The following is a 16,844-nucleotide window of genomic DNA, read 5'->3' as shown; positions in this document are numbered from 1 at the left end:
CTAATCCTGATTTATTTTTATTGCAAATGTAAGACTACTTTAATCTCAACCACATCTTATTGTTTGAGTTCAATTAAAAATTTAGTACTTTATGAATATAGTGATAGATCCTTACACTTATTTCCAAATTCGTTTTGACCCTTCACTTCGGAAGTCACTATCTATTAGTCCATTAGGGACTCTGTTGTGTGATGGGAAATGAGGTTGATTTTGGTGCTGCATACGTATGTTGCTATCGTTTCCCACACCCCCCATTGGCGTTTACGAATAACAAATATGACATTAAACTACCAATCTTTTTCCAAGTCCACTAACTATGACCTCTAGCGTTGAGATTCTAATATCTAAACCCTTGTATACGGTGGGCTCTTCAAGACAAAAACAACAATTGTGCTTGTCCTTGATTTATAGGCTACCATTTGTCTTTTGTAAAGAACCGAACTCTATTAGGCAAAATAGTAGCATCTAACTTGGACGATAATGGCATTAATGCTGGTTTTGGGGAATTAAGATGGTGACTGAAATATGGGCAATAATATGGACCATATCCTTTTGGAATTTGACGTATGTGATCAATTTCGTCAAATCGAGTTCAAACACAGATGTTATTTTTAAAATAATATTTTTTTTGTCCAATCTAATTTTTGAACATATTAAACGAGAGACTTTTAAATTATTAACTTTATTTGAGTTAAGTATCTAAATTAGTTGTTGAACAGGGGAGGGAGGGAGAGAGGAGGATGGGGTGGGGATAATTTATTAAATATTAATATAATTATTTTTAATTGTATTTTATTGACTAGAATTATGTTTGAACAGCACTAACAATAAAAACCAACAAAGTCAAAATTTAAATACCTAACTCAAACAAAACATAAGCAAAAGAATTGTTGAAGGTCATCATAATATAAAATATGTTTTGTGGAGGTTGGGTGACTTGCTTATACACAACATTGGACATCTGTTCATATTAAAGTACAAAATGGAATGCTTAATTTCCCTAATGTCAGAGATGGCCGTGGGTAGCTATTAATTTGATTAATAACTATTACCCCCGTGCTTCACATTCTTTTTTATAAATTAATCAATCTTTACTTTCGCCTTTTACTTACCTTATTTTATATGAAAACTTGATTGAATCTTATTTTTTAACTAAATGCTTCCAATATTCAACAATTTCCATGCAAAAATGTGTTTCTTAATAGCAACAATTAACAAGTTTAAAATGTGTATCTTTTAAGTTCAGGGTTTCCTAGGGAAAAAAGAGTTCTAAAAACAATTTGACTTGCTTTTAATAATAATTTCAGCAGAGAAAAAAAAAAAGAATTTGACTGATGATACTAACTATTTCTTGTTCGGTCGAATCCGAATTATTGCAATGATTGAAAATTGAAGAAATTGGTCACAAATATTTATATGAAAAAATTCCTTCGAAAAAAATAAAAAAATTTCAAATTTCGAGTTATTCGAGTAAACTCAAATAAGTAATTCGTGTTTCGAGTTCCAATCGAGTTGAATTTTACAATTCAAATAACTCGAATAATTCGAATAATAGATTGGTGTAAATATTCTTTTGGTCCTTGTCAAGTTTGAAAATGAGTAAATTAACTCTCTCAACAAAAATTACAAAAAAAATTTAAAATAATTTTTAAAATTCAGAATATTTATAAAAATTTCAAAATTTATATTTTTTTTAAAAATATATAAATATTTCAAAAAATTCTAAAAATATATAAAGAAAGTTAAAAATTAAAAAATTTCTAGAATAATAATTTTGAGACCTAAATAAGTTAATTAATGATTCAAGTTTATCATTTTTTTTTGAAAAAGTTTTCAAATATATATGGTTTCAAATTTATGTGCTCCAATATGGGATTAGTTATACTGTAATAAAATTTGAATTTGATAAGTTTAATTTTTTAATTTAACTCGAACACTTTACTCGATTCGACTCGACTCGATTCAAAAAAATTTCGAATCGAGTTAGGATGATAAAATAAGACTCCTTAACTCAAATTTTTTTAAACTCAATTTGATTGAACACTTATCCCTAACCACGGGTAATGAAAACTTCACTGAAATGGCAGAAAACTGAAAAATGGAGTACATGATGGAAAAACAAATAAACCTTAAACTCCAAATACCCACAAACTCTCTCTTAATTTTGTTGTTATTCTAAACCATTTATGGTTGCTAAGAGGCCTATTTATAGCTTGAATTTTGTGTACAAATATTACCAAAACATCCTTGGAATAATTAGAGTTAAATTGGGAAAATATAACAGAGTTTAACTAGGAGAAGAATCCCGATTAAGTAGAGAACACGTCGCCACGTCGTGACGTCACTATCGGCTCGTTGGGACGTCCATCTTCGCGTCATCGGGACAGGACGTTACTTCTCGTCACGACGTCAACTCTGTTTCGCCTGAAATACGAGACACACTCCACAAATTTATATAAAAGCGTGGCATACATATGTAGGCGAGAGATGTACTTGTATTAAAATTAATGTATTTTTGTATATTTGTCTATGGGTAATATTTTATTAATTAAACTATTGAATCTATTAATATAATTGTACTTGTTTATAATTTTTTTAATTGAATCGATATCTTCATTGTATTAGTTTAAATACTATTTATAATAAACAAATTGATATAATTACCAATTTAATCTAATAATTAGCTTTTTTTAATTTATAACTAATTAATTATATCAATAATTTCAATCTAAATCAATTGTTACAAATACTAAACTGAATAAGTTTAGTTAAGTTAAACTAACTTAATTCAACTAATTAACCAACACCTAAGTTTAAAAAGATAAGACTCTAGCTTAGACACTCGAGTTCTCAGATCTCAATCTTTATCAAGAATGGCAATGTGTCTTATTGACGAATAATTATCTCTTAACTTAATTTATAAATTTAAAATCTTTAAAATACAAAATAAATAAATATATTTCAAGAACATGTAATACTTTGATTTTATAATAAATTTTTATTTTTTAAAAAAGTAATCATGTTTGCATATTTTTTCTTACGTGTATATAATTGTTGCATTCACTTTCTTTTAATTTTTTTTTTCTAATTAGATTATGAAACAACTATTATATGGGTGAAAGAAAATGTAAATAATATATTTATAAAAAGTTTTTACAAAAACTAAGTAAGCTTTGAAGCTCTAAAAATTATGAAGTACTAATTTAAATCCCAACGTAATAATATTTTACAAAAATATATATTTTTGTAATAAAAAAAACCTTCATTTGGTTGTCTCGTTACACTCAATCAATCAAAAAGTTGAATAATGGTATGAATAATAAATTATTTATTATTTGACCTGTTTGAGTGTATAACATGTGATTTAGAGATGTTTATGGGTCAAATCAAACTTAAATATGATATTAACATACTTTATATTTTCCTAAATTCACTTATATTTGTAAATTGCTAACTAAAACCCATTTTGGGTCCATATTATTTTTAAAAAAATTGAAATATTTTTATACTACTTTTAATTTAATATTTCTCATGTATTAAAATTTTATATATAGGAGCCTTAACTTTTTTTAATGTTTATATTATTGAATTATATATCATTATATATTTAAATTTTATATGTATTATATAACATATTAGAAACTTAGTAATGGGTCGGGCTTGAGTCTTGAATGTTTAAGTTTAAATTCAAGTTTAGTCCATATTTTAAATGAGTCTAATTTTTTTATTCAAGCCCATCTTTATGACTTAATATTTCTACCAAAATTCTCACAAATTTTGGATCAACCTTCGGTCACAAATAACCTAACCTAGGTTTAGTAGGATCTAACAACCAAAGCAAAAAGAAAATTTAACATTTTAACTTCTTTAATAGATTGATAGAGATCTAGTAGGGCAATATGCTGTTTAATTTTTTTTAAAGTTTATAAGTAGAAGTTTAATATGGCTATATATCAAAATTATAAATGAAATTTGATCCAATTTGTAACATTAAATTTTGATTTTGGTTCAATTGTACACATTTAAGAAAATGGACACATCAAATTATTTTTATATTATATAAGTATATTATTTGTGTATGTAATATGTAGGCACAAAATATTGTTATATCAATAATGATGGTGGTGGTTTATGAAAATTGAATCAAATTAAAATGTCATGTATAAAATTTCGTAAAATCAAAGTTAATATATAACATTGCACATAGAGTTGTCAATAGGCCGAGTCGGGTCTGGTTCAAGCAGGGTCATAATAAAATTTTAGGCCCAATTGTTAAGCTCGACCTGAAAAATGGACTTAAATTTTTCCTAAGTCCAGCCAGATAAAAATGCTAAAACTCGGCTCGACCCATATTAATTTTTTATAATTTTATTTTTTATATTAAATTTTTTTAAAATATAATACACCAAATACAATAAAAATATTAAAATAAATGTTTCCTGACAAAATGAAAATAAATTAAAAAAATTATTTATATTTAAATAACACTAAAATAAGTGCAACTTAACAAGCAAATGACTCTAAAATAGTAGCAAAATTAACAATAAAACAAAGTGTTATACAATATCTAAATATTAATAATAAAATAGTAGTAATATAATAGTGAAATGGTAGCAAAACAATGAAAAAACAACAACAACAAAAAGTAGGGTTTTTTTATTGAAAATTCGGGCCGAGCTCGAGCAAAAAAAAAAACCTTACCTGAGGTCCGATCTATTTTCTAGACGTGTCTTATTTTCATACCCCAAGCCCATTTGTTGAGTCTATATATTTATTTAAACCCTCCCATATTTCGGATGGACCTTCAGACCGAACCGCTCAATTTTACATTGCACATTATATTGTAATAATACCATAATAGCAATTATTTTATATGGTAATAAAATAGCAATTACCATAATATTATTACCATATATATTGAAGGCAATGAAAAGAACATTACCATAATATTATTACCATATATATTAAAGGCAATAAAAAGAACATTACCATAATATTATTGCCATATATATTAAAGGTAATAAAAAAAGTAATTACCATATATATTAAAATTAATAAAAAGCAATTACCATATATATATATTAAGATCACAAAGTGATAATATCAATATTGTTAATTGCTCTTTTAAATTACTCCAAAATCTTAAAATATATGGTAATAATATCTGGGTGAAATTACTCCATCAGTCCCTATATTATCAATAAGGGAGCATACAAGTCTTTCTACTAAACGACGGAGCAATTGAGTTCTTGACTTCTTGTATTTCTAAAATGTAAATAAATTGGTAAAATTGTTAACATTTGGAATGGAAACCATCCAAATGAATGATATGGCATGTGATTGTCAAGTCAATGATGACATGTCATTGACGATGTTGTCATAACATTTATAAAATATTAATAGTGTGATAAAAACATATCGTTCTCACAGTTTCAAAAACACAAGCATAAGTTATACTACATTTCTTGAATGTATTTCCTACCATTATTTTAGTGAAATTTTCTTATTTCTTTTCAATTTGTTTACATTCCCATTGTTTTTATTTCTTATTCCATCACTTCGTTTTTAACAATCAATAAATAATTATGCCTCTCATAAATGATTAAAGGACATGAACGATGAAATTGAATTTGTAGAATAAAACAAAGTTTGAGATATTGTCGAATTGTCAAAAGGTTCGAAATAAATTGGATGTAAATAGATTTTAAAAAATCAAATGTGACTCAAATGGTTATACTCATATTGATGGTATTGATTATAAAATGATTTTCTCACTACTTTCTAAGAAAGATCTTTAAGAATTATTTTAGTGTCGGTGGCTCATTATAATTTAGAGTTGGTACATTAAGTTCAACGATACCATAAGGTCTTTTGGTTTTCAAGAAAATATCGTTAATCACTGGGAGAAAACTTCATTTCTTAGTTCTATATGTTGATCATATTTTGCTTGTTGCAAATGACTTGTGTATATTGTGTGAGGTAAAAGTTTTTCTCTTGAAAATTTTTGAAATGAAAGATACGAGCGAGACATTCTATGTGATAAAAATTGAAATATTCCGTAATGGTTCATAATGATTATCTCAGAAAACCTAAATTGAAATTAAGGCTTATACAATATTCAAAGAATGATGTGGAACTAAAAGGGAAGGAATCACTTGTTCTTGCTTTTGTTATGGCAGTTCAAACAAAAAAGTACATGCTAAAGTATAGATTATCCAATCAGTTGGAAGTAAATTTGAATTCGAATTTTGCTAGATGTCTTGACAGTAAAAAAATACACTTTTGGCTATTTATTTCTACTTGCTAAAGGAATCAGGGAAAGTGTTAAATAATCAATCATGGTAATATATATGATGGAAGCAAAGTTTGTCGCATGTTTCGAGGTTACTATTCATGCATATAAAACTTTATTTCAAGACTTGGAGTAGTCGAATCTATTATTAAATTGTTGAAATTTTATTGTGATAATTCTAGAACAATATTTTTCTCCAAAAATGACAAATATTCAAAATGTGCTAAACATATAAAATTACTTTTTTGTCATTAAGGAGGAAGTTAAAAAATAAACAGAATCTATAAAGCACATTAGAACTGAGTACTGACTGATATCATGAATGTAGATTTTACATAGACTAAGTCTCGATTTGTATTGATGGATGATCTTTTATTATAGTTTGATATTTTGACCTCAATTATTATTTCTAATATAAAATTAATTGATTAATTAAACTAATCCTCACACATAGTAATAGCTCATAGTAAGACTCGAAGATCTACACATATAATTATACATTGTAGGTCTGGAACTGGAATACTAAAGACTCAAGGCCTAAGCCTTTGCCAACTATGCCAAGGCCTCATTAGCATACATAATTTATTTGAAATGATTTACAATAGGAAAGTCTTTATAAGATATTGTCATGACAATGATGTGATATGTATGTTACTTAAAGACTTATTATATTGAATTATAATGTTGTAGCATATGGAAAGAAGTATATGACTTAAACTATAAACAACCATAATAACTCATATTTGCAATTCACTATAATACAGTAATAATGATGAATATTATCTTTGTCATCCACACTCAACTTTTATGCTATTAAAATTGGTACTTTATTGTATTCAGCGAAGTGGGAGAACGTAAGACTTTAGCTCATATTATTAATCTAATTAAGTCTAAAATCAAGTAACCCAAGAGATAATTAAGTTATTTACTTTAATGATAAATTAAATCTTATTTTTTCATTCGATTACATACCAGATTAAAACTTGGTCATATATAAATTGATCGTCTCCCTACCTATTACAATTACACTTGCACTCATAAAACTAATAGAAAAACTATAGCCTCTTATAGCCTCCATCATTAAAGGTTTGTGTAGTAATAGAGAAAAGATCAAGAGAAAGAAATCAATTTATCATAGCGTTCTTCGTCAAATGTAATTGTCGACTTCAATTTTACATCATGTAATTCTCTATATTTGGAAATTTTATATTATTCTAAAAATGCTAAAATTATTGTTTATGTAATATTAAGTTTTTGTTTTGAAAGTTTTTACCTAAAAAGTAATATAATATAATTTGGATCATCCTTAAAAAAGGGTTGAATCACTATTTGGGACATGATTTTGGCAACAATTCCCACAATGGGCCTAAGTTTTTTCTTTTATCCACGTTAGTCCCTAAAATTGATAATTGTTCTCATATTGAGGTCTGAACTAGGCAATTGTTCCCACATTGGGTTTCAAAAGAAATATCAAAAACTAACTTGGACAAAAAAAAGTTTAGGCCCCAATGTTAGGGTCCAAGTCTAGGACCTAAATTGGATAAAAAAAAATCAAACCCCAATATGAGAATAACTACTCAAGTTCAAGTCCCAAAAAGTGATTTAACCATTTTAAAAACAAAATAAACTTGGTGTGTAATAATAACTAAGTCATATATGTATAAGGATAGCGCAGCATATCTTGATGATTGCCCTTTCACTGTTTTGCCTTTTGCTTGAAACAATATACTCGAACTATGATAAGGTCCTTGTACATATAATTAATAATGTAGCTTTGATAATGTCCTTGATATACATATTATTAATTATTTGTTGAGAGTGGATTATCCATAATCAAGGAAATGTTTGGCCAAATTTTAATGCTAGGGACTCGGGTTTTTTTTTTTTGCTGATTTAGAAGTCGGTTATTATCGTTATTAACGGTCGTTGTTGCATGGAATGCACAATGTAAACAAGTTATTGGCACATCAATTTATTATACTAAATCTTATAGTTAGTGCCTTAATCACCATTTGCTTAAGTTATAAAATAGCCAATAACATTAATGGGGAGTTTGAATTAAGGAGTGTATAGTAATAAAATAAAAATATTTATGACTGTAACTCAAACATAATAAGAGAATTGGCTTACGTTGTTTGAAGGATATAAGTTAAAGGTTTCTTCCCATATTCTATTAAGTTTGAGAGCATTAAGAAAAAAGGTCTCATTTATGTCGACAAAAGTGGGTAATAAACTAATTAATTAAAAAGGAGGAGCTATATTTTTTCAAAGAAATAAATTGCAAAAGTGGGTAAGATAGGGTTGCTCCATTTTCTCCTACTTTCTTGCTCTTTAATGTTCATGAACCGATAAAAAGAGGGTCAACCCTCTTCTAGATAAAACATATTTATATTTGTAAGAATAACAAAGATAAAGAATTCTAATTAAAGAAGATTCAAGCATCACAATACTTCAAAGGGTACGACGGTTCTTGAGAATAGAAGGAAAATAGTGGTTGCGACATATACCTAGAGATAATAATACAATTGCAGTTTGTTTAGCCAAGTTGGATCTTAAATGGAAGTCAAGCCTTCAAGTCTTTGACTCGACCTTTCATGAAATTTTAAATATTTTTAAGCAAGATTGATATTTTTAATTTGATGAAGAAAAAAGAGAGAATATTAGGTTACTAAAGAGATACTCCCATCATGAGATTTGGGTTTGGTAGCACATGGCATGCATAGAATTTAATTGAAAGTTGTTGGATATTCTTTATCTCAAAGCATGCATCTTCCACAAAGAGACATTAATCAAAAGAAATTACATTTAAAAATATAAATTAAAATCCTTTTTACTTTTTCGTGATTAATGGTGGAATCTAATGTAAAGATAAGTATTATTTCCTTAAAATTTGTTAAACTTCATGTCGCTTAGCCTTTTTTTTTTTAATTGGGTTAAGTATCCTAGAGAGATTTTCATTGTCTTGATACATGAACCTTGTATATAAAAGTGGAGTAATTTTATTTGAATTTATAATTCTTTCTCTTAATAATGTGATAATCAAATTTTAAATTGAATTTTTAACTTTATTTTGGATGATATATTATCTTATTCACTAATAACTTCTTCTTTTTTAAATTTCGAAAATCAATTCCACCTTGACATTTCTTAACATGAAAGTTATTAGAAGAATTAGATCTTAAATCATGCATGTATGTTGTGAAAAATAGCTAGAATCTCAATTTTACAGGTTCATTAATTGTAAATTAATATTCAAACCATTTTTAAGCTATCTCATTCATGCATCATGCATATGCCTGCCATCGCATGTATTAACGTTGCATGTACCCATGCATGCCGCCATGGATATATGCCAATATTGATATGGCTTTTGCTTTCAATCTTATTCTTTATAAAGCTTAATTGATTTTTTTTTGGCTTTCAACAAGATATTCTTTGAGAAAACTTGCCAAACCTTTAAGCCTTTCGGCACTTAGAAGAAACATATACTATACTAGTGTCAACGCAATTCTTATATACAAGTTGAAACTTTCCTAAATTAAATAGTTTCTTAATATCATTTTCTCAAAATTTATTTCAACTTCTAATTTACATAATATAAATTTATACCTAGGAATATTTTTAGGGAGGCCAATATGTTTATGATAGTAAAATTGCAATTTCACCATCTTAATATCTATATCTTTATAATTTTTAAAGGATTAAATTAATTTTTATCATTTTTAGGGAGGTAAAGTGCAATTTTACCTTTAGTAATTAATTTTTTTTTTAAATTTCAAGGGGCCTAAATGAATTTTTTTTTATTTTAGGAGAGACCGGAGCCCCTGTTAACCCTTTGGCTATGCGGCCTGATTACATAATGTTATTTTCTCTTCTCCTGCATAATGATCAAAAGATAAGAGAATAACAATCCAGCACCAATCTTAAAAGGATTAATTTCTATGATCCATAAAATGAACATAAAAAATACCTTAATTCCACTAAAAAATAATAACCCAATATTCGGGGGCAACACTAGGAAACAAACAGAGACCTTTATCCTTTTTGGTTTGGTAAAATTAAGCTAATAAATCAATAAAATTATATTTTGATTTTTTAAAAATTTATAATTCAATTCTAGTCATTTTAGTTTTAGCTTAATTGCTCAAAAGTTGTCTATTTAAGACCCTTAGCTTGAGACGCAAACTAATGTATTAGTAAATATTTAGCATAATGACAAATTTAGTTCTCAATTTTTATATTTTTTTGTCAATTTGGCCCTTATTTTCTTTTAACTAAATTCGATCATTAATCTTTAAAAAAAAGTCAAATTAGTTTTTAATGGAAATGCTAACTAAAACATTTAATTTTTAGCAATGTTGGCGTGACCGTCCTTTTATACTTTATATTGATGTGGCACTATTTATTACAAATAATTTAAAATTTATAAAATATCCAAAAATAACAATTCAACTCTTTTGAATGGATTGTTATGCAAGTTGTCATGTTTAATACTTTAACGATTTGGTCAATAATTCTGTTAAAATAATAATAATTCAACTCTTTTTGAAATGTTAATGATTTGATGATCAAATTTAAATTTTTAAAAAAAATTAATGATCAAATATAATTAAAAAAAACCAATTTAATAAACTATATAAACATTAAACATTAAATTTGTCAATATACCAAATATTAAACTCTTTAATATCGAGATTCTATTTGACTTCTCTATTTAGTAAAATTCATATATACAATGTAACAATATTCAAACACAATTAAAAGTATAATTTATTTTAAATAAATAAAATCTAAATCCAAATTTACAAAATCATAATCCTCATGCTATCATGGAAGAAAAGGGGGGGGGGGCAAACCCCAAAAATATATAATAATAATAATAAAAAAGGTAGGAAATATTGTCATGGAGGATATGAGTAATGTACCTCTGCTATTGATAAGGTACATGGTTCATTGCAGGTGCCTAAATTTACGTCATTTCGATGAATAATGTAATGCAACATTTTGGGGGTCATCATCAACGTAAATGGCTTACACACAATAAAATGCACGTCAAATTATGTCTTTGAATTCTTACCATATACAATGGAAAACATACATGTTCTATCATGTTTGGTCACATTGCACCTTACCATTTTCCCCCATTAATTTCAACCAAATTTTAGGTCACCCTTTTCAGTTCCTTCACGCAAATAAATTTTGGGTAAACTATTTGAGGGACCAAAATAACAAAATGAAAACGTTGATATACATATTCTTTTAAGTTATAATTTTATAATTATATCAACAATTAGTATAAAATTTAATTAAATTGAATAAACGACTTAATAATCTAACTCAAAGTTAATTGAATTTGCTCGTGAAACTTGAAAATAAATACTTTGGGATCTCGTAGCTTCAACTTTACCATTTTAGGTAATCTCTTGTTCCAAGCTTTAAATTTCGTGAATATATGGACTTGGCCTGAAAACCTTACAGCCCAAAATTGCTCTGAAATTGTTTTAATGGTGAAATTCTAGGGTCAAATTTCGGCCTGCCATAACTTGAAAAGAAGCCCATTTATCCACCAATGTTGAAAAAGTTATGGGCCGCAGCCTCAAAGAATATGCTGAAGAAAAAGAAAAGAAATCGTTTTGCACGGTGGGTTTTGATTTTCTGATCTCAGTAGCAGCACTGTACAGCTCTAGGCAATTCATTTCTTGTGAAAATAAGGGATACCCATGGAGTTTTCCCCTGGTATGAAGCTTTATTTCATTATTTTCTTATATATATTGTGAACATGAAGGTGTAAGGAAGGTTTTTGATAATTGATTTTTTTGGAGGGGAAGTTAGTTTCTTTAATTATTGTTTATCGTTTCTATTAGTGGAAATTGTAAGTTGTATCTGTAAATGGGAATTTGTTAAGACTAGCTGCTAGAATTCTAATTGTGTATTTATGAAACAAGAAATTGTCTTTTCCAGGAAAGTTTAAAAGAAAAAAAAAAAAGGATTTCAGTTTTCATTATTCCTGATAGTAATATATAACATTAGCTTCTGTTCAATTGGAAATCATCTATGTATTGAAACTATGCTGAGAATGTAACCTACAATTTTGCTGATTAGACAGTGTAATATATATTCAGTTTATCTGATTATGAAAGGCCTATGCCCTGTAATTTCAAAGGGAATAAACTAGGAGGTATGATTTGTTGAGGTGTTGAAGATAAGTGTTGAATTTCTTATTGATATTTTATGTTTGGGAATAAGCTATCACATGTTTTTCAATTTTGATGTATGGTTTGTGCCTTTGTATGGAATGCAACTTTTTTGAGTTATTTTTCGGATTTTTGGATAAGTTTAGGTATTTTCTTGTCCAAAATTCAAAATCTATATCATTGTGATAAATAGTTTTAATAATTGCAGGTATCAGCTGTGATCAATTGTGGATTCATTTCTTAGTAGGAGTTACGATGCCTAGACCATCCTTTTTCTGGTAAATAATCACAGTTGTCGTCTATATCAATTTTTTTTTTTCTTTCTAAATCAATCAAATTCTGTAAAAGCAATTTGACTTTCCTCTTAAATGATTATCTTCAAATTTTGCTTTGCCTATTTTGCTTTATTGTTTATCTAGTTTAATAGTTAATTCCTCTCTTTTAGCCAGGCATTTGCTTCACTTTTTCCTCTTATGTTATAACAGATTCAGAAAGTTGCATCTGCTGGTTGCTTGGATTACAATTCTGGACAATTGTTTGGTCTTCTAGTGCTAGGGACAGCAAAAAAAAGCTAATATATAATATTCACATTCAGTGAGATTGACCATAGAGTTATAATTATTAAAGGACTGGTGAAAGTTAATAGAGTAGTGATGTGGGGGTGAATGAATCAATTTTTGGTTCTTTACACTTAGGATTCCTTGCCTTCAGGCTTGTTTAGCTAGAAACAACATTTGTTTAACCAGATATTGCCACAACTAGTGGTGGTTTGCACTAAATACTAATAAAATGTATCTTACTTGTTATAACTTCTGTTTAGGTTTTAAGGTAGTTTACTTATGTGTGTGCCACTCTGGATTATAATATCTCTGTCACAATTAGTATTCATTAAAAATACATATTTTCTAGTTCAAGCAAACATCTTTTACGCTTTCAATTTATTTGTCACAGGGATTTATAGATGTCTCTAAGGGGTTATTTCTGAAACTGAGAAACTTTGTTTTGTTCATATTCTTCCTGGCATTCTGTGTTGCTATTATGTCTAAAGATACACACTGTGCTAGTGGCCAATCAAGAGAGAGATATGTCCCTTGATGCAAGGGCATCAGATAAACATAAAATTTTACCTAAGAAAGGAAGAGATACTACTTTATGTTTATTGCTTGTTTTAGGCTTGACTGGTGTTAATTAAAATCTTGTCAAAAGGGTTTGGACCTTGGATTTTCTCCCCTACTACTCTAGGCTTTTCCTAAAATAATGTGTTAAGAAGGATGGCATGATTTGGGAAAGAAAATCTTATAAGAATCTCAATTTGGCAATTTGTCCTTAAGCAGTTGATTGTTGTGCTTGTCATAGGGCTTCTCTTGAATGCATTTGGTATGCGGTGGTCATTTTTTGCTTTCTTCAGGTGAAGCAATTTACATTAGCTAAAAGAGTGTAAAAATGGAAAGAAGAAATTGTAATCTATCAAGTTTCATGTGCTAGTGCATTCTTTGCTTCTCTCTCTTGAATGGAATGTTCTGCAGTACCACTCGGGGATTTCCTAAAATTGACCAGAAAACCTTGAAAGAATCTCATAGGCAATCTTGACCTTTAGGAGCCGATTGTCATGTTTCTCATGGAGCTTCTCTGGGATGCATTTGGTATGGGCTGACTATTTGCTTTAAGAAAAGATTGTAAATTTGAAAGAAGTAATTAAAATCTATTGAGTCTTATGTGCTATTGCATTCCTTTTTCTCTCTTGAATGGCTCTTGATACAGGAATCATTGTAATACTGGAGAAATGATGATGATTATGATGGAAATAATTATAGTAATAGCTTAGCCCTATGTAGTACTTGATTTTATGGTGACACTTAAAGTGAGCATAAATCACTAGTCGAAATTTCAAATTCTAGAGCAGATAATGTTTAAGCTGTTGGGTATAGTTAGATCATCAATATGTAGCTATCATGCCTATATTATTCATTTATTCTAGTTCTTTCTTCTAATTTAGTAATGCTGGACACATTAAATACCTTGAACTGACAATGGCTTTTAATTAGTAGTAGGTCCTCCGAAATACCGAGAAAAGAATAAAGAAAAACTGAGCATATATTTGTTGAACATGAGCACATATTGGACACCGGTATTAAGTCTGGGCCACATAAATATAACATTGAGCGCTTTTATGTTTTACTCGATTTTCCAAATTTACCCCTTAACTGACACTCGATATTAGGTGGCAAATTGTTTCATGACCTTTTGGTAGTCGGTTTCCTTTCTACGTGGCGCTTGACATTTGTTTTGCAAGATATTGATACTCTGGATTTCCATTTATGACTATTCCTAATATGGGTTATTGAGGACAAGGCGCTTTAACGCTGTTTTAACATCTCTCCTATGGCCACCATTTTTTCCATATATGCTTCCTCTGGTTGGATTTCTTAAGTGGATTTTATTATTAATTGTCATTTATACTAATTTGTGTTAACCACTATGACTGATTTCTTCGCCTTGAAGGGTTATAAAACGAGGCAAGAATAAGACCCTCTTTCTCATTGCAAGGTCTACTTTAGCCTTCTAGTATCTATCTTTTCTTGAAAAGAGCTCAATTTTGTGTTTCTTTCAGGTTCTACCATGAATTTCCATTCGGGTAGAGAAGATGCGCAGAAGCATGCAGTTGATAAATCATGCATCTATTGCAACAAAGTATTTGACGACTATCTAGCTCTTAGTGGCCACCTTAGGATTCATGAGGAGGAGACATTGAGGGCCCTGAATTTTCCTGGTCGTTCTAGTAATTCCATCGACATTACTAGGAACCCTCCTGCTCCCCTGCCAAACAGCCAACTGAGCTTGGCTAGCGTGAACAATCTGACTCCAATCACTAGAACACCAACTCTAATTGACTTCTGTGCAATGTTCGGCTCATGTGATGCAAACCAGGCTAACAGGAGCAAATCCACTGGCAGCAATCTCGGAGATGCCCAAACTCAGATTGTCATGTCTCCTAGTGGTGCAACTTTTCGCCATAATAGTTCAGCTTCGAAGACATTTGCTCCAGTTGGTGCCAATGCTGCCTTGTCTTCTGCCGCATGTGCTTCATCTGGTGGCGTTGTAGCGACTGGCCTTCCTACAGATTCTTCATCATATTTGCGCAAATATGAGGTTTGTCAGTTTAATACTGATGAATTTCAGATTAGCCAGGATGGTCTGCCACCAGCCTTGAGAGATGCCATGCAGAAAACTCAAGGTTATAATCTGGGTAAGCTTCCAAATCCTACCTTTGCTATAACTAATCCTGACCTTGGTTGTGAGTCATATCAGTTGCCTAGATCCAATGGATCTATTGCTTCTTTGTGGCTTTTGCCAGGTCCGCCCCCATCCTCATACGTGGGTAAAGTTGGTCAATCTGAGACAATTTTGTTGATGGGAGAAGGAAGCAAGAGGCCTTGCTTAGCTGACAATCCAATGACTGCTAGCTTAATGAATGCATCTAAAAAACCTAAAATTTCCCCCAGTGCACTTGAGGAACCAAAGAAGCTTCAGATCAAGGAGCTTCCTCTTCTCAAGAAACTTGAAGATTCACTATCTGCCTTGGAAACTTGTGTTGGTGCTGAAGAGGAAGGTCCAGTGGATTTAGATCTGTCTCTGCATCTGTAGAGTTATGTGGTTCTATCTATGCTAGATAAATAGTACTAAAGCAATAAGGGAATGATATCTCTTGCCTTCCCCATCCCCCAACAAAACTGAAAAAGAATAATTCTAAGTTTTAATGTTGTTATGTACTGTTGAACTATTTTCAGTGTGCCTGTTCAGTTTGGTTATATTATATGAAGTTATCTATTATGAAATCTCTTGTTGTTTGTGGTGTTTGATTAATTTCGAATCTGGATACGTGTATCTGTCTGTGTTCAATGTCCTGATGATTGGTTTTATACAATCATAGACAAAAAGGGAGATGAAGTAAATGTGACTGGAAAATCCTGCTTTGGTTATTGGACTTAGTTCTGAATGTAGATGAAAGTAAACATTGTTTAGGGTGAACTTTCGTATTTAGCATTATCACCTACAAGCTACAGTTAGTTCTGAATGTAGATGAAAGTAAACATTGTTTAGGGTGAGTTTTAGTATTTAGCATTATCACCTACAAGCTACAGTTGTTGTCAATAGGCTCTACATTAACTGTGTTCTGAGTATGGTCATTAAGAGCAATGACTAATGTATTGTAACTTTTCTCTGTTCTTGTTGAAAGCTTCTTTTACATTGTGAGTAGGCCAAGGCAATGGAACAGATTTGATTGAGATCCTGCAGTTGCTTATGAAATTTTTCTTGGCCTATAACTTTGTTTGATGCTACTAAACTAGGCTCCTAAT

The 16,844-nt window shown here is 29.5% G+C and overlaps 1 protein-coding gene across 6 annotated transcripts; it reads left to right on the top strand.

The window, feature by feature from the left end:
* Positions 1-11,890: 11,890 nt before the first annotated feature.
* LOC107913798 (uncharacterized) lies at positions 11,891-16,322 on the top strand. Of its 6 annotated transcripts, XM_016842433.2 has the most exons (5): positions 11,891-12,028; positions 12,695-12,764; positions 12,972-14,129; positions 15,098-15,733; positions 15,842-16,322. In XM_016842433.2, exons 3-5 carry the CDS (start codon positions 14,096-14,098, stop codon positions 16,129-16,131), a joined length of 960 nt encoding a protein of 319 aa, XP_016697922.1. In that variant the 5' UTR covers positions 11,891-12,028; positions 12,695-12,764; positions 12,972-14,095; the 3' UTR covers positions 16,132-16,322. The 6 variants fall into 6 exon arrangements, with proteins under 6 accessions (XP_016697922.1, XP_016697918.1, XP_016697920.1 ...); XM_016842429.2 differs by having other exon boundaries at positions 15,098-16,322; XM_016842430.2 differs by lacking the exon at positions 11,891-12,028 and adding an exon at positions 12,048-12,164 and having other exon boundaries at positions 15,098-16,322.
* The last annotated feature ends 522 nt before the right edge of the window (positions 16,323-16,844 follow it).

Source organism: Gossypium hirsutum, chromosome D10 (genome assembly GCF_007990345.1).
Source record: "Gossypium hirsutum isolate 1008001.06 chromosome D10, Gossypium_hirsutum_v2.1, whole genome shotgun sequence".
In the NCBI taxonomy this organism is placed as follows: Eukaryota; Viridiplantae; Streptophyta; class Magnoliopsida; order Malvales; family Malvaceae; genus Gossypium; species Gossypium hirsutum.
This window is presented reverse-complemented; position numbering and strand designations above follow the sequence as displayed.